Source organism: Odocoileus virginianus, chromosome 25, assembly GCF_023699985.2.
Source record: "Odocoileus virginianus isolate 20LAN1187 ecotype Illinois chromosome 25, Ovbor_1.2, whole genome shotgun sequence".
Lineage (NCBI taxonomy): Eukaryota > Metazoa > Chordata > Mammalia > Artiodactyla > Cervidae > Odocoileus > Odocoileus virginianus.
The window spans coordinates 49841599-49862165 of record NC_069698.1 but is presented as its reverse complement, the minus strand read 5'-3'; the positions used below and the strand labels follow the sequence as shown (position 1 = coordinate 49862165).

General features: G+C 40.2%; 1 protein-coding gene and 1 pseudogene across 10 annotated transcripts in view; one reads left to right on the top strand and one right to left on the bottom strand.

The window, feature by feature from the left end:
• SYNJ1 (synaptojanin 1) overlaps positions 1-20567 on the top strand; it is an 89650-nt gene that overhangs the window by 12520 nt on the left and 56563 nt on the right. For all 10 annotated transcript variants that reach the window (XM_070455159.1, XM_070455162.1, XM_070455158.1 and 7 more), the window contains exons 3-6: positions 12206-12292; positions 14141-14408; positions 17562-17787; positions 18515-18598. In XM_070455159.1, the coding sequence (XP_070311260.1) occupies positions 12206-12292; positions 14141-14408; positions 17562-17787; positions 18515-18598 (665 nt within the window). The remainder of the gene's footprint in view (positions 1-12205; positions 12293-14140; positions 14409-17561; positions 17788-18514; positions 18599-20567) is intronic.
• Positions 2759-3167, bottom strand: LOC110138680 (large ribosomal subunit protein eL34-like; annotated as a pseudogene).

The window sequence follows — 20567 nt, the reverse complement described above, 5'->3', positions numbered from 1 at the left end:
TGGGTCATATTCTAAGCATAGGCAGGATGAATCATATTAAGTAAATTCCTAGCTGCTGGTGCATTAGTGCTCATTAGTGGTCTGTCTTGGTCAATGCTGGGGAAATGGTGTTGGAGATTGAGGTAGAAATGTAGTTATCAGAGGTGTAGATGTTGCAACACTGTGGGATTGATACAGAGCTGGGTAGAATAATTACTGATTATGGATGGCACAGGTGAGATCTAACTTTTTTAGAATGAGAGAATGGGTTAGAAGCTAAAAAATGAAAAATGCACTTCTCCCTTGTTTAATTTTTGTGTCCATTCCTGAACCACGTTCTCTGTCTGTAGGGCCAGCAGGGCTGCTTGGGTTGGACAGATGATCGGCAACAGAAGACAGAACTTTCTGTAGTTGTCTGAGTTCCCGTAAAGCCCCCACCAGCAGGGTGCTGCATAGTAAGGAAGGGTTGATGCAGGTACTGGGTTGATGGCCACCTTGACTACTGCATTCCTTCAAACCTGCTCTTCCTTCAGTCTTCTTTACTCGGGGAGTTGCCCTCCATCTACCTGGCTGTTTAAATCAGAACTTAAGAATCACCCTCTACTCCTCCTTCACTCTGGTTTTACACATTCACTCCATTACCAAATCAGTCAACTCAACCTCCTAATTTCATTGAGAATTCATGCAGTTTACCATTTCAGCTGGTTTTACACCAGTAATGCCACTGCATTCTCTTTCTTGGACCATTAATAATTGCCTCCTTAACTGGACCCCCTGCTTCCACTCTCCCCACCCAACTCTTCAGTGTTTTTAAATATGCAATTTACTTTTTTAATGTTTTAAAGTTTTGTTTATTTTGGCTGCACTGGGTCTTTGTTGCTGCACCCGGGTTTCTTCTGGTTATAGCGGGTTTCCTCTGGTTATAGCGAGCAGGGCCTATTTTGTTGTGGACTCTAGGCATGCAGGCCCAGTAGTCATGGTGTGTGGGTTTAGTTGCCCCGTGGCGCTTGGAATCTTCCTAGCACAGGGAACTCTTGACCCCGGCATTGGCAGACGGATTCTTAACCACGGATTCTAACCATTTAGGAAGTCCTAAATACACAATTTAGATCTTGTTATTTGCCTGCTTAATACCCTTCAGTGGTTGACCATTGAAGTTAAAATCCAGAGTCTTTAAAATGACCTGCAATGAAGTGGAGTCCCTGCCTCCCTCTTCACTCGTACACTGTACTGTCTCTTGGTTTCTGTGTTCCAGCCACATGGGCCCTTTTTTAAGTTCTGAGTGTCTCAAATTCTTTCTGGTCTCAGGGTCTTCACATATGCTGTTGCTTCTGCTCAAGATTTTATTTTTAAAAATAAACTTGTTCACACATGTGGAAAAGTACATAAACCATAAATGTTCGACTTGATGACTTTTTACAGAGTGAATATATTCATGTTACCACTACCAGGTTGCGAACTAGAACATTATTGCTGGCTCTCCTTTCTAATTATTACCTCCATCATGATATGCAGAGATCGTAACTGCATGATTTCTTGCATCATAGATTAGTCCTGTCTGGGTTCCAGCTTAGCGTAGATGAAGTCATTCAGTAAGTGTTCTCCTGCACCAGCTTCTTTCAGTCAGTGTTACATACGGGAGGTCTTGCTTGTGGTAGTGCATAGCAGTAGTTTATTCATTTCCGTTGTTACGCATTATTCCATTGCATGAATGTTCTGCTGTTCTGTTGACATTGGCTTTATTTTCAGTTTTTTTTATTACAGATGACTCTAGTATGAACATCCTTTTACATGTCTTTCGGTGCACATACTTTAATATTTCTATTGGATATTCTTAGGGATGAAATTTCTGGTCTTAGGATATGTGGATGTTCCTGTAACACTCTTACCTCTACTCTTCGTGTGTCTAACTTCCTGTTCATTCTTCAGATACCAACTGAAAGGTCATTTCCACAGGCAGGCAGGCAGGCCTGCCTCCAACAAACAATTTTAAAATAGGATCTCTTGTTGCAGTCTATTGGAACTCCATCATTGTGCTTAATATAATTTTGCACTTGTGTGATTATATAATGCCTGTCTTCCCAATGGAAGGTATTAGGGCACTGACTTTTTTTATCCCTGGAATAGGCATTCAGTACAGACTTGTTGCACCAATTAATGAAAGGTTATTTTGAAATGTTACTAAGATTGGGATATATAATTTATATAGAACACTAATTTGGACAGTGGATTATCTTTCAGCTGAAAGTTTAGTTATTTAATAGTACAAAGGAAACCATTTTCTTTTCAAATAATTTTTTTCTTTATGTATGATAAAATGGAAGGAGGCTTTCCTGCCAGCTGCTTACATGATCTTAGATGAATCACTTAACCTCTAGTCTTTTTCTTCTGGAAATGAGTAGCTTGGCCTGCAGACCTCGAGGATCCTCTGACTTGAGGCTCTCTGCCTGCATGCAAATAAGCTGACCACAAACTGCGGTGCATGCAACCTCAGGCAAATTGTAATTCTAGGCAGGGTATGGTGATTTGTCATCTTGTTTTCATATTCTTACCGGCTTTCTTCAGCTTGGTCTTCTGAATCAGCTAAGGAAAGACGTCTGTTCCCACCTGGAAGGCTTGAGCCACAGCAGAATGTTGACCTTGGATGGCAGGATCTTGACTTGAGTAGTGTAATTATTTAGCTTGAAGTATTGTAATTCATCAGAAGTTAGAGGAATCTACATTTAAATTTAATCTTCAAAAATGCCATGTGAGTTTTTAAAGAAATGACTTTTTTTTTTTAATTACTCAAAAATGCTTCATTTTTTATTTTAGCTTTCTGACTCTGTGCTTGTGCTTTCAACACTTTCACAACAATCTTCTGCTTCTCAATAAGGAAAGCGCGCTTGATCCTGTCATGGACACATTTAGCACACATGGAACTACCATAGGCTTGGCTGACGTGTTTCTTCAATTTAGACAATCTCATGAGAACTTTAGGTCTCACAGCATGAACGCCTCTTAAGTCAGCCTGGGCACATACCACATGCAGATTTTGGTGCTTTCCCAACCTTCTTGGTATAAAGGTAAACAATTCTATTACCAGGGGTTCCGGGCAGCCCGGTTTTGTTAGAGGCTGTATTGTGGGACAGCCTACGATGGTATGTCAGATGCTTCACCATCCTGAATGCCTCTAGATGCCCTCCCAGCAAGAGGAAAAAGGAAGGTCTTGCAGGTTCAAGAAGAGACATTTTAAGTTATCTGATGATCTTAGATAATAAGATATAATTTTGTTTCTTTCAGATGGTGGAGTTAGCAAGGCGGGTGTGACCACCATATCACAATTATCCTGTTTGTTAAGCCTCTATTTAGACTCATAACTCATGAAAGTCAAGAAATAGGTATATGATTGTTTTCATCTAAATTTCTGTACTTGATCTTTTTTTAAAAATTTATTTATTTTCCATTGAAAGATAATTGCTTTACAGTATTGTGTTGGTTTCTACCATACATCAGCCTGAATCAGCCCTCAGTTTACCCATGTCCCGTCCCACTTGAGCATCCCTCCCACCTCCCTCCCCATGCCACCTTTCTAGGTCGTTACTGAGCCCCAGTTTCAGTTCCCTGCGTCATACAGCAAATTCCCATGGGCTCTCTATTTTGCATATGGTAATATATGTTCCATGTTACTCTCTCCATACATCTCAACCTCTCCTTCCTCCCCACAGCCATGTCCATAAGTTCTCAATATCTGTGTCTCATTGCTGCTCTGCAAATAGGTTCATCAGTACTATCTTTCTATATTCCATATATATGTGTCAGTATGCAATATTTGTTCTTCTGTGTACCTGATACTATGTTTCATTATTTGCCATGAATTCTCATTAGAAAAGAGAGGTATAACACCAGCAATGCTGAGTAATGCCAGTCACATCATATGACATAGTACCATAAAAGTAAGCCAGTCAAACAGAAAAGATGTTGAATATTGTGATAGAGAACAATTGGTAGGTTAAATTTTGATAGAGAACGTTGATGTATTTATACACTGTTTTTTGTAGTCTATAAAGAGATCAAAGACTCTACAAAGCTATATATAGGTTTATAGCTTCTATTTTCATTACTTTCCTGTAGCTTAAATAGGAAATGTAGATTAGGCGTGCCTTCAGTTATGAATTTGTTCAATTCAAAAACTGTGAAACACCCTCAGAGCTAAAATAATGACTAAAGTTGTAGGATATCACTAACTCATGGCTTTGGTAGTTTTAAATACTTCTCAGCTACTTCTCCAATGGTAGGTGAAGGCACGCTCATGATCTTCCAACTGTAACTTTGACAGGGGGCTCCCCTGCTGGCTCAGTGGTAAAGAATTTGCCTGCCAATGCAGGGGACACAAGTTCCATCCCCGGCCCAGGAAGATCCCACATGCTGCGGGACAGCTGAGCCCATGTGCCGCAACTACTAGGCCACAACCAGAGTCACCTGGGAAGCCCCATCAGCATAAAAGGACTATTTTATCTATGATAAATAAGCAAAAGATTTATGACAGAATATTAGCAGTATATTTCATCCTTAAATATTTTTGGAGAGTACATGTTTATAGCACATATTTTATTTTACTTAAATTCTTTTCTGTGACCTGATTCCTGTTCATATATTCAGTAGGAATAGAATCCTAGGGCCTTCAGATAATCAATCCTAATGATATGAGATTAAATTTAAAAATGTAACTAAAATTGTAAATTCACACTGAAGGTAGCTCTGTGTTCTCTGGAAATGCACATTTGTATTTAGAGTGAAGATTAAGGTTTAAAGCATGAATGAAAGATAGTTTCAAACATGAGAAGAAAAGTTTTGCCTTTAAAAAAAAAAAAGTATTTATTTATTTATGGCCATAAGGCTTGTGGAATCTTAGTTCCCCGACCCAGAATTGAACCCATGCCCTGCTGCATTGGAAGCACAGTCTTAACCACTGGACCACCAGGAAAGTCCCAAGTTTTTCCTTTTAAAATAAGGAAATAAGAATGGAGTTATATACTGTTGATGCCTCAGGTGTCATAGCAGTAACCTCAGAAGCTGGGCTCTGACTTACCTTCCGTGCTTAATGTGTGAGCTGAAGAGGTGGGGCCTTCTTACTTCAGCTGAACTGCTCAAGATCCTGATTGGCTCAGAAGGACTCTGAATGGGTTTCTTGGCCATTCATTCATACCTACTGGTGGTTAGAAACCAGTCACTTTTAAAAAAGAAGGCTTGACTTTCCTAGCATTTCATTTGTTTAATAGCAACAACATAAAGAGGAAAGGGGAGAAAAAAACACCTCTCTCACAAAAAGCAATCTGTTTCCCTGATGGAAAGCACAGTGGAGAACCTCGTTATCAGCAAGTCAGCACTTACTAGAGAATGAGCGGCCTGAACTTCCGTATCACCACGTTTCCTGGACTTTCAGCTCTGCTCCTCCTTTCACTTTGTTTCCTCTGAGCTCTCCACTTCCGGTGCCATTATGTGCTCCGCAACATACATCTTGGTTTGCAGTCATCTAACTCGATGCCCATCTTCCCTACCTCTACCTTCACCCCTCACCACTGACATCACATTTGAAAATTTCCACACTTTACTATGAGGAATTGTTAAACTTCAACAATGAAGGTTTTCAGATGCTATCAGTGGTAAGATGTAATGTTTATCTTCTTTGCATATTATTTTAAAACTAACAAACCATTCCCTTTTATGCCAAATCTCTTTTTTTTTTTTGCGAGTTAAGTTTTATTTGGTTCAAAATGAGGACTGCAGCCCAGGAAACAGCGCCTCAGATAGTTCAGAGGAAATGTTCCTCTCAATTTATTTTTTTTTTCTGTTAGATGAATATCTAGTCAACAGCTGCAGTGTTCAGAGGCTCTGGGTTAGGTGGGTATCGTGTTGAGATATAAATAAGTAAGATGTAGTTTCTATTGCTATTAGTAGACAAGAGATTTCCTTCCAGCCAGAGTACGCAGGGAAAACTTTAGGAAGACAGCATTTTTGGTTAGGTGTTGAAAGGTGACATGCTTCCCTGGCGGCTCAGTGATAAAGACTCTGCATGCCAGTGTGGGAGACCGGCTTTGAGCCCGGATCTGGGAAGATCCCACATGCAGAGGAGCAGCTAAGCCTGTGCACCACATCTGTTGAGCCTGTGCTTTGGAGCCTGCTGGTCGCAGCTACTGAGCCAGTGTGCCTAGAGCCCGTGCTCCACAGCAAGAGAAGTCACCTCGATAGAAGCCTACACGCCGCAACTGCAGAGGGGCCCCACTCGCCCCGACTAGAGGAAAGCCTTCGCAGCAGCGAAGACCCAGCACAGCCAGATAGATAAATGACTAACATATTCAGGATGGAAAGAACGCTGTGAACAAGGAAAGAGAAGGGAGGGGGGAAAGAACACGGAGCCTGTAGGAGGCGAGCACATTACTGGTTTTGGCTGAAGCTGGGATGCGAGGGGAGAGTGTTAGGGGACGAGAAAGATGGGGATGGACTAAGTAAAGTCGTGACAAATGCTGCATTTTATCTAAAGGTTATACAAGTTTAAAGCGTTATGGCTCTCCTATTTTAAGTGATCTCTTTATAGTGAAAGTGAAGTCGCTCAGTCGTATCTGACTCTTTGCGACCCCATGGACGATAACCTTCCAGGCTCCTCTGTCCATGGGATTTTCCAGGCAAGAATACTGGAGTGGGTTGCCATTTCCTTCTCAACATTCTCAAATTGTTTTCTAGAAATTAAATTATCAGAGAAATGGAACAATAATTTAATCAGGTCCCTCCTAATTTATATATTTCTCAGTATTTCATGGAGTTTCATAAAATAAGGGAATTTTTTTTTCCCTCAGTTAAAGAAATACACATATGGGAAGGAAATAAAATTGTATTATAAGTAATTATCTTAATGCCATTTAAAGATACAGACTTCTTAATTTAGGAATATGCACATGTATTTCTAACAGCTATTTTTGCTGGCTACATTAAAATTTAAAAAAAAAATAATGTTACATATATGGAAAAGTTGAAGTTCAGCACCAAAGAACTTTTTTTTAAAAAAAAAACTATTTGAGACTACTAAGTTGCTAACATGAGGTAAACAGGGTTTATCTGTTTCCCCTAAATGCTTTATTATAATATTTCCTAGAAAGGCATTTTCCTGCATAACTGCCAGATAACCGTCAAAAAATGAACATTGGTATCTACTGTCTAATCCTCAGACTCTATTTTAGTTCATCAGTTGTCTGAATAATATCTTTCATAGCAAAAAGATCCAGTTGAATTATATATATTATATTTAGTTATCATGTCTCTTTACTACCCTTAGATGTGGAGAAGTTTCCTAGTCTTTGACATTTATGACCATAAAGTGCTATGGCTTTTGAAGACGAAGGCCAGTTGTTTGGTAGAAATGTCCCTCACTCAGAATTTGTCTGATGGGTCTTCCTGTTCAGAGTCATGTGATGTTGGCAGGAATATTACAGAGCAGTGTGCTTTTCATTGTATCCTGTCAGCTGACACAGTGTTGACTTGTCCCATTTACTGTTGGTGTTCACTTTGATAACTTGTGTTGATGTGGTATCTGCCAGACATCGCTGACCAGCTCTTTTTACCTTTATAGTTAATAAGTGTTTGAAGGTGAGGTACACTTTGAGACTGTGTATGATCCATTACTCTTCAGACTTTAAGTTTGTGAGTTTATTCAGGGATTTATAATCTGTTACTCTTAAAACTTATCTTGATGCTCAAATTGTCCCAAATTTCGCCAATAGAAGAAGCCCCTTTAGGCTGGCTTCTGTATTTTTGTGACGTGCCTTCATTGTTCTTTGAACACTACTTTACTTTCTGGCACAAAATTTGTTCTAGCCTCATCTTGTCCCTGCCGTTCTCCTGGAATCAGCCATTTCTCCATGGAGTCCTAGTTCCTTTTAGTGGAGAATGTATTTGAAAGCAAGATCTGGGTGCTGGCTGTGTTGTCTGTTATTGAGTATTGCTGATCACTAGTCCTGTCAATTGATAGAGTGAAGGAAAATTTGTAAGCATGTATGTGTATGCAAGGTCTCCCCACTGACTCAGCGGTGAATAATCCACCTGCAGGGCAGGAGACACAGGAAGTGAGGATTCGATCCCTGGAAGATCCCCTGGAGGAGGAAATGTCAACCCACTCCAGTATTCTTACCAGAAAACCCCATGGACAAAGGAGCCTGGTGGACTATAGTTCATGGGTTGCAAAGAGTCGGACACAACTGAGCACCAGTGGGTCTATGTATATGAAAGTATAATTATGCCCGCCCATTTCTATCTCTGTCTGTCTATCTGGAAGATGAAGTTCACAGTGGTAGCTCCAGTGCTGATCAGCACCACAGCGTCCTTTCTGGTTTTCTCTGTGTGTGTGTACTGCCCTTCTCCGTCAGCGAGAAAAACCTGCTCCATGCTTCTTGATCGTACCCCTGTGTGTAACCAGCCATGCTCCTGTTGCCACTACAGCCTCCTCTATCTTGTGCGTGGCTTTCTCGCCCCACCAGGGCTCCAGCACCCTGCCTGGAGCCTCCGTCCAACGCACCATGCCCTCTCCACTCTCTCTCAAGCTCCAGCATCCTGTGGCAGGCCATTCCCACCACCCCTGGGTGGACACCACCCTCCTCACTCCGCTCAGACTTCTTCATCTCCTGCCCGCTGCCCTGCCCCTCAGATGGAGTCTTTCTTTCCCCACCTGTGGCTTCAACTCCATGAGCAGGGCCACCTTCTTAACTCTCTCTGGACTCACAGCCTGCGAAGGATCTCCTTCCATTCTACCCCAAACCTTTGAAGCATAAATGAAACAACAGGTAATCATCTACTGTCCTTTAGAGTAAAGATATTTAGGAAGGAAACACTACGTTTTCTTTTATAAAATTGGAAGGATCTAGAGGTAAATGTTCATATGGTTCTGAAATCTCCTTCACCAGTTAACTGAACATAAATTACTGAACTCCTCCTGGGTGCAGGCACTGAGCTAGCCCACTGGGGACAGGCCAGTGGACTAGACAAAGCCCCTTCCCTCATGGAGCTGCCTTCTCTGACTCTTGGAGTGTAGCCAGGGTAGTAAATTAGGAAGCTCCCTAAGCCTGTTCCCTCCTGTCAAATATTTGTCACTCTAAAAAATAATTTAAAATTTCATTTAATATTTTGAGAAGAAACCAAAAAATTCCTGGCAGGGAAAATGACATCTCATCTGTTCTTTGAATCGTTTTTCTTTCCTTTCACATTATTTTAGTGAAGAATATACACTTTAGTTTATTTTGTATGTTTGTGTGTGTGTCCTTTTCCCTGAGTCTCAGAATATAATACAAAAGCACAAATAACTAAACAACATGACATTTGTTCACGTGTTTGAATCAGGTGACTCTAATAGACGGGTCTTCATTGGGCCTGAAAAACATGGTAGATTCATATATTTGGAGCACAGTTATTGAAAAGGTAATTATTATGCATTATTAGAAGAGAGAAGATTTTGCTGCATGGTAATTTAAGTTATAAAATGACTTTGTCTTTTCTAAGGGAAGGTGTGTGCTTAATCGCTTAGGCACGTCCGACTCTTTGCGACCCCATGTGAGCCCACCAGGCTCCTCTGTCCATGGAACTTTCCAGGCAGAAATACTGTAGTGGGTGGCCATTTCCTTCTCCAGAAGGAAAGTGACAACTTAACACTAAAAATATATTTTCTTTCTAACACTTATTACTGGTATTTGAAGCTAAATGGTTGGTGCTAAAACTGACAGATATTTGTGGTAATTTCTCTATTACTCTACTAGTGGTAGTGTTTGAAGTGCATATAACATATATATAACGTGTATATGCACTTCAACACTACCACTAGTAGAGTAGAATAGTATTTGCTGTGGAAACCATGCCTTCTGTCATCAGAGAAGTAACAAGCCTCTCTGAGGTTTGCTTTTGTACATTTCGTACTTGTAACAAGGTAAGATGTGGGAGAAGGGGTTCCTGTGTTACTTTAAAATTAAAATTTGTGTGTGATATTTTCTCTGTTCCTTGTCATTGAATGTTAGGAGTAACTGTTCTACAAATATATAGTGTAATTAATAATAATGATAGGAACTCTAGGAATGAAGAATGAAATTCACTTCCCCATAACTAATGGCTTGGTGAAATCGTCCTCACTCCCTAACTTCATACAGGTGGTTTGATAAAGATAAAGGCACTCCCCAGTAAAGAGCATACTAAAGAACTGTGACATCATCAGGTAACTGAGTGATTGACTCAGTCTTTTTTAAATATTTATGTATTATTTTTATTATTTGGCTGATTGACTCAGTCTTATTTTAATATTTATTATGATTTATACTATTTATTTGGCTGCATTAGGTCTTAGTTGCAGCATTTCAGATTTTTAGTTGTGGCACGTGAACTTTTGGTTGCCTCACGGGGAATCTAGCTCTCTGACCAGGAATGGAACCCCGGCCCCCTGCATTGGGAGCTTAGGAGTCTTAGCCTCTGGACCACCGTTCAGTCCTAGCCTCTGCTGCCAAATAGTGGAGCACAGCTCATTAGACAGCAGAAGTGGGATAACCAGCAAGAAGTCTTAAGTAGATGGTCTGAAAAGAGGTGAGGCAGGCAGGGAAGATGAGCTGTCTGGAGAACCCTGGAGACAAGCTTCGAGACAGAGGAAAGAGTTTTAATGCAGAATACTATGGGATGTTAGGCAAAGCAATAGACTGAGACTATGGCCATTTTGTTGGCAATAGAGATCAACAGAGAGGACTGTAAGAATCTGCTTACAAGCATTTATAAGGTGGAACACATGCATATTGTCAAAACATACTCAATACTGTGATTCTGTATCAGAATGTAATTTATTAGAATATTTATTAGACTTTGTAATATACTGTATTTCATGTGCAAATCTTAGAGAAATGAGAAAAGGAAAAAGTGCAAGAGAGAAGAGGTAAATTAGGAGTGAACCAGTCATCTGAGAGGTGAACTGGGGGCTGTGGTGTAGGCTGTGGATTAGGGAGGGCAGTGAAGAAGGAAAGAACTGGAAAAGAAAGGATGGAACGAGAAAGAGGCTCCTGTCTTTCCAGATTTGTTTGCCTTAGAACGTCATATTTGTAATCACACATTGAGGTACTAGCTGTGGTTTATGTTTCTTTGGTTCTGTGTCCAGTTTTCAATAAGTGTGTTTGTAAGAACTCGGAAGGTTTTCCTTTAGAGCTTCAGGATTTGTTTTTGTTTCTTCTCAATAGAATGACCATCACAGCCTGTCTAAGGGAAATTGTTCTGTAGGTTGTATTCATTAGCGGATGACATTAACTTCATAGCAGAAGAAATAAATCCAGACGAAGGCCAGACTGACGATATCCCTGTTCCTGTGCTTGACTCTTGTGGTCAAGCATTACCATTAACTTTTATAATTTTAGCATTAGTAGTCTTCCATGTGTCAAGCTCTGTTCTAAGTGTCAATGATTAAAGAATGAATAGGACAGAGTTCCACCTTCAGGGAACAGGTTGGCTAATGAGAAGGACAAGTGATGAATATATTTTAAATGTTTTGGCAACATGAAGAGGGAGCTCTGTGAAAGACTTGTGCTTAGAGAAATAAAGAAAGGTTTTCAGAAAGTGACTCTGTGTCAGTTTTTCTAAGGTGAATTCAGTTTTGGCAAGAGGCAAAAGTTGGGTCAAGCCTTGCAGGCAGAAAGCCAGATCCCTGTGCAAAGGCACAGAAATGTAGAAACCATGTTTGGGCAATAGTGAGAGTTTAGTGTGATTGGGGTATAAGGTGCATGGGCTGGGAAGGAAAGAAGAGTAATGGAAACTGAAGCAGAAAGGGTGTGTTGAGGCTAAAATCTAGAATTCTAGATTCCTTCTTAAGGAGTTGGGTGTTGTCCTGCAGGGATATCAGGACACAGTGTGTTCCTGGTATTAAGATTAGGTAAACAGATCAGGGGGACAGAGAAGAAAATTCAAATCAACCTCCAAAAGATACAAATATTATTAAAGGTAGTACTTCAAGATCATTAGGCAAGGATGGATTCATGAATAGATGGCGCTGGAATAACTTGTTACTTCTTTGGGAAAAACTATTAAAGTTACTGGTTCAAAAAAAGATTTTATGCAGTACATTTATGTTAAGAATATCAGACTTAGATTTAGACATTTTTGGTTGAAACTCTGGCTTTATAGCTAAAGTGAATCTGATGTTTCAGGTCCTTTTTCTTATACTGAAACTTTTTTTTTTTTGTAGCATCAGCAGAAAAAGAGGCAATCAAGGGTACATACTCCAAAGTTCTAGATGCCTATGGACTTTTAGGTGTTTTACGATTAAATCTTGGTAAGTATTCAGTATAATTCAATCTAGTTTTTCATTTCTGTTTTTGTAATTTGATAGAGACTATTTCATAGACTCTGTATTTGATCTGTGAGTATAGAAGCATCTTAACCTTGAGATGATTGTTAGCTGAAAAGCCATGCTACATTACATGCTCATGCTCTCATGATTTTAAATTCCAGACACAGCATCCTGTCTGAACACTTTAAGAGATTGGTATCATTATCAGAAGAGAAAAATAAGGGCGTTGCCTTTTTTTTTTTTTTGCTTCAGTGCACTTAAGGAAAGATGTCTTAGAACCACACACTGTTTCCCCTGGTTTGTAGTGGAAAAGACATCTGTTTTATACTCAAAACATCTCAGCTTGAGCCTATCTGCCATTCAGTGTCACCACGGGCTGCAAAGTAACATTTGTGATCACCAGTTTGATTCTACAACAGTGTGACTCAGAGTGTGGCCCACAGACAGGTTACACTCCATGAACTGTTTTGTTAGTGGTCTGGATGAGAAAAGAAGTGGGCACCGTCATGCAAATCAACACAGCTTCTTTCATTGATAAAGTCTTACTGTGGAGAAAAAAAAGAAGTTAGCTAAACCAAGTAGTGAACTTAGTGATGCAGTTTTCTATTCTGGAGCAAGCACCTGTTCTCACTGAACTGGTAACTGCACTGGCTCATGGATCGTGCTTTGAGGAGCGCTGGTCTTATCAAATGGAGATACGCCATTTGCTATGACTCTTGTCACATGTAAAGCACTGTGTGCATGCGTGCTGTCACTCAGCCATGTCCGACTCTTTGTGACCACGTGGACTGTAGCCCACCAGGCTCTTCTGTCCATAGGATTTCAGGCAAGAGTACTGGAGTGGCTTGCCATTTCCTCCTCCAGGGGACCTTCCTGACTCAGGGATCAAACCCGATTCTCTCGCATTTCCTGCATTGGCAGGCAGATTCTTTACCACTGGGAACGATTAACTAGTACTGTCCTGGATCATCCTCACAGTCCAGTGAGATTTGTTTTATTCTCATTTTCTTTTTTTATTTATTTTTTGGCCACCCCTCGCGGCAGGTGGGATCTTAGTTCCCTGACCAAGGATCAAACTTGGATCCCTGCATTGGAAGCAGAGTCTTAACCACTGGACTGCCAGGGAGGTCCCTTAATCTTATTTTTCTAAAGGGAGGATATCTCATGTTGCATATGTTAACACATGGAGTTGGTTGATATAATAGGTAGTGGAGAAGCCAAGATGCAGGGCACTTCTGCCTATGTCAAAGCCCCCACATGCTTAAAGTATACCACTGCTGAATTCCACCTTCATACTCACTGCACAGGATTTTTGTCAAAATTAGATGAAAAAAATCGCTAGGAAAGTGTTTGTCAGCCAAATCACTTTATAAATTGTTACCAGAGACTTTTTCTTCATATAGCAGCAACAGCAGCAGCAGTTCACATTTAAATGCCATTTTTTCAACCTTACTGTTTATGAAGAACTCTCAAGTCATTGTCTTGTCTGAACTTCTTACAGTCATAAAGGAAAGGTAGGGAAGATAACACCTACATTTTTAAAATTTGATAAATCTTACATACTTTTCGATAAGTAGAGGAATAATTTCATAAATGTAAGTTTATTCTGTTTAAATGCTTCATCATACTAAATGTATTTAAACAAGGATTTTTTTTCCCCCAACTTCTGCCAAAATCTAGTTGTGAACTTAAATGTGTCTGTGATAAATTTAAAGTAATCACACTGTCAGATTTTAAAAGGCAGAGACATGAGAAGAAAGTTGGAAGAAATTTTGAATAGCTTGTAGAATATTGGGACTTCCCATCCCATTAAGTCTTTGGTTTTTGCAGGTGATATTATGTTACATTATCTGGTCCTAGTCACTGGATGTATGTCTGTTGGGAAAATTCAAGAATCTGAAGTTTTCCGAGTTACTTCCACTGAATTTATGTCACTGCGAGTTGATTCTTCGGACGAGGATCGCATTTCGGAAGTGCGAAAAGTTTTAAATTCAGGAAACTTTTATTTTGCATGGTCTGCATCCGGAGTCAGTTTGGATCTGAGTCTTAATGCCCACCGTAGCGTGCAAGAACACACAACTGACAATAGATTTTTCTGGTGAGTTTGTATTACGTTTCCCCTTGTGATCACGTGCAGTGCAGTTGCTGGGTGAGCTGGAACATGGAAGGCATAACAGTTATTTCTGGAGCTGGCAACGGTGGGCACGGCCAGCTGAGCACACCACTCTCTACTGTCGCGGGATCCTCATTGGAGCATAGCAGATATCTGCCATCATTTTATTAAAGTAGTCCTGTGATGTGAAACCCATTTACTCTTCCTGATCTAGACGGACCTTCCATTTCAGACATATATTTAAAATAATTATTTTTAAATCAGGAAGGAATTAATCATAATAGAATCGTATTACTCATATGTATGGTTCTTAGTTTGAGATCTCATCTCTGGCAACATTTGCCTTTCTAAGCCTACATTCCCTTATTGTTTTTAATTGAAAGGTTGTAAGTAGATGATTTTGATTCAAGAGCAACTGACTACAAGGAAGTAGTATGCTGGGATCAAATTTAGTACTGTAATAAAACGAGACTTAAGTAGGTAAGTGTGACATATTTCAGGATTATGCATGAAGGTGCTGTATTGTAAGTATGCATTAATGGGGCAGCAGGACCCACGTGAGTGTAATAGGTATTGCTTTATTGGAACAGACCAGATTTCCAGTATAGTCATTCTCTTGTCCACAGTCAGCATCACTGTTGACTTTTTTCCTTAACACAATGGACAAATTGTATTTCAGTTGTTTACTTAATGTTATAAGGCCGAAGTCCAGGACTGTGCTCACAGCTTCCCTCAGTAATTCAGACTCAGGGTGTTCCCCACTGTATACTTTCTCTCTCTCACTTTCACTATCTGCCTGAATGGTCCTGGAGAAGGCCCTGGGGGTCAGAGGGCTCAGAGTCAGCAACACGAGGACTGGAAACTGCCTTTGGAGCAGTAACTTGGTAGCTTGTGGCTCCCATAGAAGTGTCTTGGCCCAGAGTGTCTTGGGGGGGGGGGGCAAGAGGGCAGAGGGAAGAGGGGCTTTCAGGCACTGTCCCTGAGGACTTGGAGCCTAGCGGAGGGCTGGAGGGTGGCGGGGTGGGGGAAAGGAAGGGCATGGGAGAGACAAGTCGACAGTCCCGTCTGCTCACGGCAGCCCTGCACTTCTCTGATGGAAGAGACGCTGATGCTCCTGTAGGAGTGATGGTGCTGCAGCTGGTCTTAGGGCCGCTGTCCTTACCTTTCTTCCCTCTGCTCTTTCTTACCCCACATTTCTTAGATTGAGAGAGAAAAGTTTCCCTGGTGCAATCAGAAGTCCAGGCAGGTGCAGATGCATTGGCTAAATGGCCAGCAGTTAAGAATATCACGAAGTTTAATCGGTGGGAGTAATTCTTTTATCTTTTCGTTCAGTTATGGGTAGAGGTGGGGGCCAATTTAGATAACAGATTGAGAAGGTTTATGAGCAGCAAACAGGCTGACAAAATGCAGGCTGAAATGCCAAAGATGAGTTTTGCTCACTTTATAATCTTTAAAGGTTTGCTAAGGATTAGATTCTGTAGCTTCACTTTACATAGAAAAGCTTTTAAAATTCATTATGCAAACCCTTGCAGCTTTGTAGAAATATTTCCCAAGATATAGCCAAGTAAGTTCTGTAGCCAGAGACTGGCAAACATCTATCCCAAAAGCCCAGGTAATTTTACTCCGTTGAGGATTTGAGGCTGCTGCCAGTTGAGAGTCGAGTGTAAACTTAGAATTAAAACAGCAAGGCGTTGACTGTGAAGAAAAACAAAAACTGACAGCAGAGGGAGAAACTCTATCTGAACAAATGCACAGCTCCCATTGCTATTTAAATGGGGGACAGTCAGTCTGTCCTGCCTCTGCTATGATCTGGGCCTCAGCGGTGGTGTCTGGACAAACTGAGTCACAGCCAGTTTGAGCTTTGCCAGATCAGATCAAGGTAGTTAATAACTAAAGTGTGAAAGTTGAAGTCACATTTTTAAATTAGTAATATTCATCTGATTTAACGTTATCCTGGGAATAAACCTACTGCTCACTCACTTTCCAGTATGCTTTCTTGAATGGCCAAGAGAGGCTGGGTTATCTCTGGTTTCTTAGGATTGCAGGTGTCCACCACCTGTTTGCTGTCCCCTGCAGCGTAGCCTGAAGTGGTGGGGACTGCTCCAACAGCATTGATGTAGATTCTTAACAACTCTTAAGCCTTCAAGAAAATGCTGTCACGTTGTTTTTGTACCTCTAAGACAAGATAGTGCAAAGCACTTCCTCTTAAACTGGTAGTTTGAAAACTCAGAGAACCAAGCTTCAATATTCTAGAAACTTCCCTTTTGTAAGGTGCCTTTAATATCTGCAAGTCCCAGAGAGGAAGTTTTTCTGCACAACAGCGTTTTTTACTTGGTGGTGGTTTGGTGAGGAGTTTTGGAGGCCTGTGGTTCCAGCAGAGCCCCTGAGGCAGGCAGCGGCATGTGAAGATGGCCAGTGCGGCAGGTCCCAGCCTCCATCCCAACTTCAGCCATGGGAACTCCACTTTTAATCTGTTTTCTGATCATCAGGTTTCTGTGTGTTCATTTAAACAGAACTCTCTGCCCTGAAAAAGATGGGAAAGCAGGCCCTCTCTGTTACCTAGAGTATAGAAGTATTTGGAGCAAGGGAAAACCCTAGATAGGCATTAATATGGTAACTGCTAGCTCATGTAACTATTTAAACTTAATTAAACTGGAGCCTTGTAAAAGTCAAGCCTTAAGAAAATCCTATATATATATACATATATCTAGGAATTCCCTGGAGTTGTGTGTGGAAACACTTTTTGGAACAAGTGGTAAATACATTATGAAGAAAGTCATAACAAATGGGGCCCAAATTCTAAAAATGTAGAATATGTGCTGCTTTTGCATGGACCATCGATCGCATGTCCAAGGATCTCCCTGTAGAGCCCTATCCTCCAGTCCCTGGCTTAGTAACTGTAAGCGAGCTGATTTACTTTTGGCGCCTTTGAATGCTCCAGGGGCACTGTTTAGAACGTACACTGTCGTTTGGTGTGCTGTGTGTATGCGCTCAGTTGCTCAGTCACATCCAACTCTTGGCTACCCAATGGACTGCAGCCCATCAAGCTCCTATGTCCATGGAATTTTCCAGGCAAGAATACTGGAGTGTGTTGGGGAGTGCTCATCACACTAATGCAGTTCTTTCTTTTTCTGTTAGGAATCAGTCTTTGCACTTGCATCTCAAGCACTACGGTGTGAATTGTGACGACTGGTTATTACGCCTCATGTGTGGGGGAGTAGAAATCAGAACAATTTATGCTGCTCATAAACAGGCAAAGGCTTGCCTCATTTCCAGACTGAGCTGTGAACGAGCTGGGACCAGGTTTAACGTCCGGGGAACAAATGATGATGGTCACGTCGCCAATTTTGTAGAAACGGAACAGGTATATAGTGTTTATCTTGCTTAATTCATGTGTTAGAGGGAAATCACAAAGAACAATGGCAAAGCTGATTTTTATTTGATTCAGAACTCATTTTGACATCTGTAATGCCTTTTATGGTTGCTCTTGGCTACTTGTGAGCCTTAAGAAAGGATCCTCAGAAACAGGCTTATTTAGGTATGGCTCTTCAAGTAAGTAACAGTTTTTTACTAATCAGCATGACATCATCAGTGCCCTATGTTTTAGTATTGAATTGAAAATCTTCAGTTACAGAGCTAGACAACTTAAGAAAAGTGGGTTTTGATGGAATTAAGTCAAACTCAACTCTTAAAGGTAGGTTGAGTACCATCTGAAACAAGAAGTTTCATTATTTTTGGCTATGTGACTATGTAATTGTAAAATCAGGCCTTGCCCTCAATCCAGTTTAAGTCTTCAGATTAGTTTTTAAAAATTAGAAAAAGCTAAAGAAAAACTACTAAATGAATTCAAAAGGAATTCCTTTTTTTAAAGTTGTAATGCTTATGCTTATATTTTCACTATTTTCTTGGTTTATGTAGAACTGTCACTAGGTGAAAAAAAATTCAGCTTATTTATGGCCTATTTTGACTATTTTGTTAGGATAGTTTGTTTATGAGAGATTGGTCAAGAGATACAACTGTTGGTAGATTTGTCTTCTGATGTGGAGGTACCAACTTTGTGGAAGTATTTTACCCAGTATTTTTCTCTGTAGGTTGTGTACTTAGATGACTCTGTTTCTTCCTTCATACAAATCCGGGGATCTGTCCCATTGTTCTGGGAGCAACCAGGATTGCAGGTATGTGTTTTGATGTTTAGTTTTCTTTCTTTTCCTCTTCAGAACTTTTCTAATTTTTTTAAACTTTCAGGTTAGCTTATTAGTTCCTCGGATAATTTTGTTACTCAGTCTAATAATGTTACCTGGATTTATAACCAAATTGTATACAGAAATTGTATACACATCCTGGAATTGTCCTAGTTATTCTTTCCTTCAGTGTTCTTTCAAATATCCATAGAAATTCAGCTCCCATATTTCATATTAAAATTTCAGTGTTTTCATGGCGCATTGATTTTCAAAGTGTTTCTGTATTTCCTATCTCCGTATATAACAATTAAGTGTCTGTAGGCAGAAAAATGTAGTAGTTAAAGCTTCTGAAACTAAGCCTCTCAATTTGAATCCTTAATACTGCTAGTTGCGTGATCTCAGGCAACTGATTTAACCCCTTTGTGTCAGTTTTCTTATCTGTAACATGGTAATGTTTAGTTCCTACTTCTTAGTTTCTTACAACCCTTACCTAGTTCTGACCAGAACTAGGTAAGGGTTAGCTGAAATGGCACCCCACTCCAGTATTCTTGTGGGGAGAATCCCAGTCCATGGTGTCGCAAAGAGTTGGACACAACTGAATGTCTGAGCACGTTTGTTGTTATTAAGCATATATCTAGGAATTTCCTGGCAGTCAGTGGTTAGGACTCCATACTTTCACTACTGAGGGCCCAGGTTAGATCCCTGGTAGGGGAACTAAGATTCTGCAAGCCATGCAATGTGGCCAAAAAAAAAAAAAAAAAGAGGAACATATCTGCTAATGAAATTTTACTTTGCAGTTTGTAATGACTTGTGACTTGTCATCTTCAATATTGTTCTCTGTTTTGCTTTCTGATCTTTTCTCCCCCAAACTTCCCTTTTGTTCAGTAAATGTCTAATCTTAAAAATGTAAGATGTTTTTTTCACATTAGTTCATAATATTGGATTGCCCATACTAGTGTGATTTTGCATTTTATTTTTATTCAAACATGTTTAGTCCCTAAAGTATAAGTTACATTCATTTTGGGCTTCTGATAAATACTGCCTAGTAAATTCTGTGCCTCAATCTATACTATTGAGAAAAATGTACAGGAAAAAGAAAATTTTGCCTTCATTTACTTTCATTTAGTTCACAGCTGGGTCTCTCTTACATTTTAGGTTGGTTATTGTGGAGAAAAATTGCACACCCCTTGAACCTTTTCAATAAGGGAATTTATTCAAGACAGGCTGAGAATTAACAAGGATTAACACTGGTGCTGCTTTGCTAAAATTCTTGAGTTCTTGTCAACACCAGTTTGAGTCATGTGGGTTTCATCTGTGGCATTTTGGTGTAACTTAAATAGATACATTTCTTCCTGGGTCTCCCTTAGGAAAGAATACCAACCCTACCCCATTTCTGTTTTTGTGACCAGAGAAGGGTGTTTGGAATATTTGCTCTAAGAAATTTCTAAAACCCTGCTTTGATGGGAGGTGAATGCTTTTGGTTTTGAGACAGGCTAGTGTAAGAGATTCTTCTAGTCTGTTTATAGGCCCTCTGTTTTACTGCTTTCTGTGTTATTTTCTTAAGAAGTTCAGAATTACAGTTTTTGATTATTCAGTAATGTTGGGTCCTGAGTAGTTACGTGGAGGGATCCTCCTTGGGTGGAACTTCCTTTTGACTTCCTTCTTTGTTCTGTGGCCTGTCCACACAGATAATTTGGCTGGATAATGTCATTTGATTATGGGCTGACAACTGTAGATTTGAAAATTGTACAAGGTAGTAATAGAGATAGAGATAGTAATTTTTGAGACCTCCAGACAGTCCAACAATTCTACCAAATCATCACTGAGCTGTCCTGTCATCTTGGGTTGGGTCGAGGGTTGGGTCAGTGGTTCCCAGTTGTTTAGCTTGGTAGTTTTTAAAGCCAACTTTTCTTTGACCAGAGATGGATTAGTTTCATGAGTATCTTTTATCATTTTCCCCAGC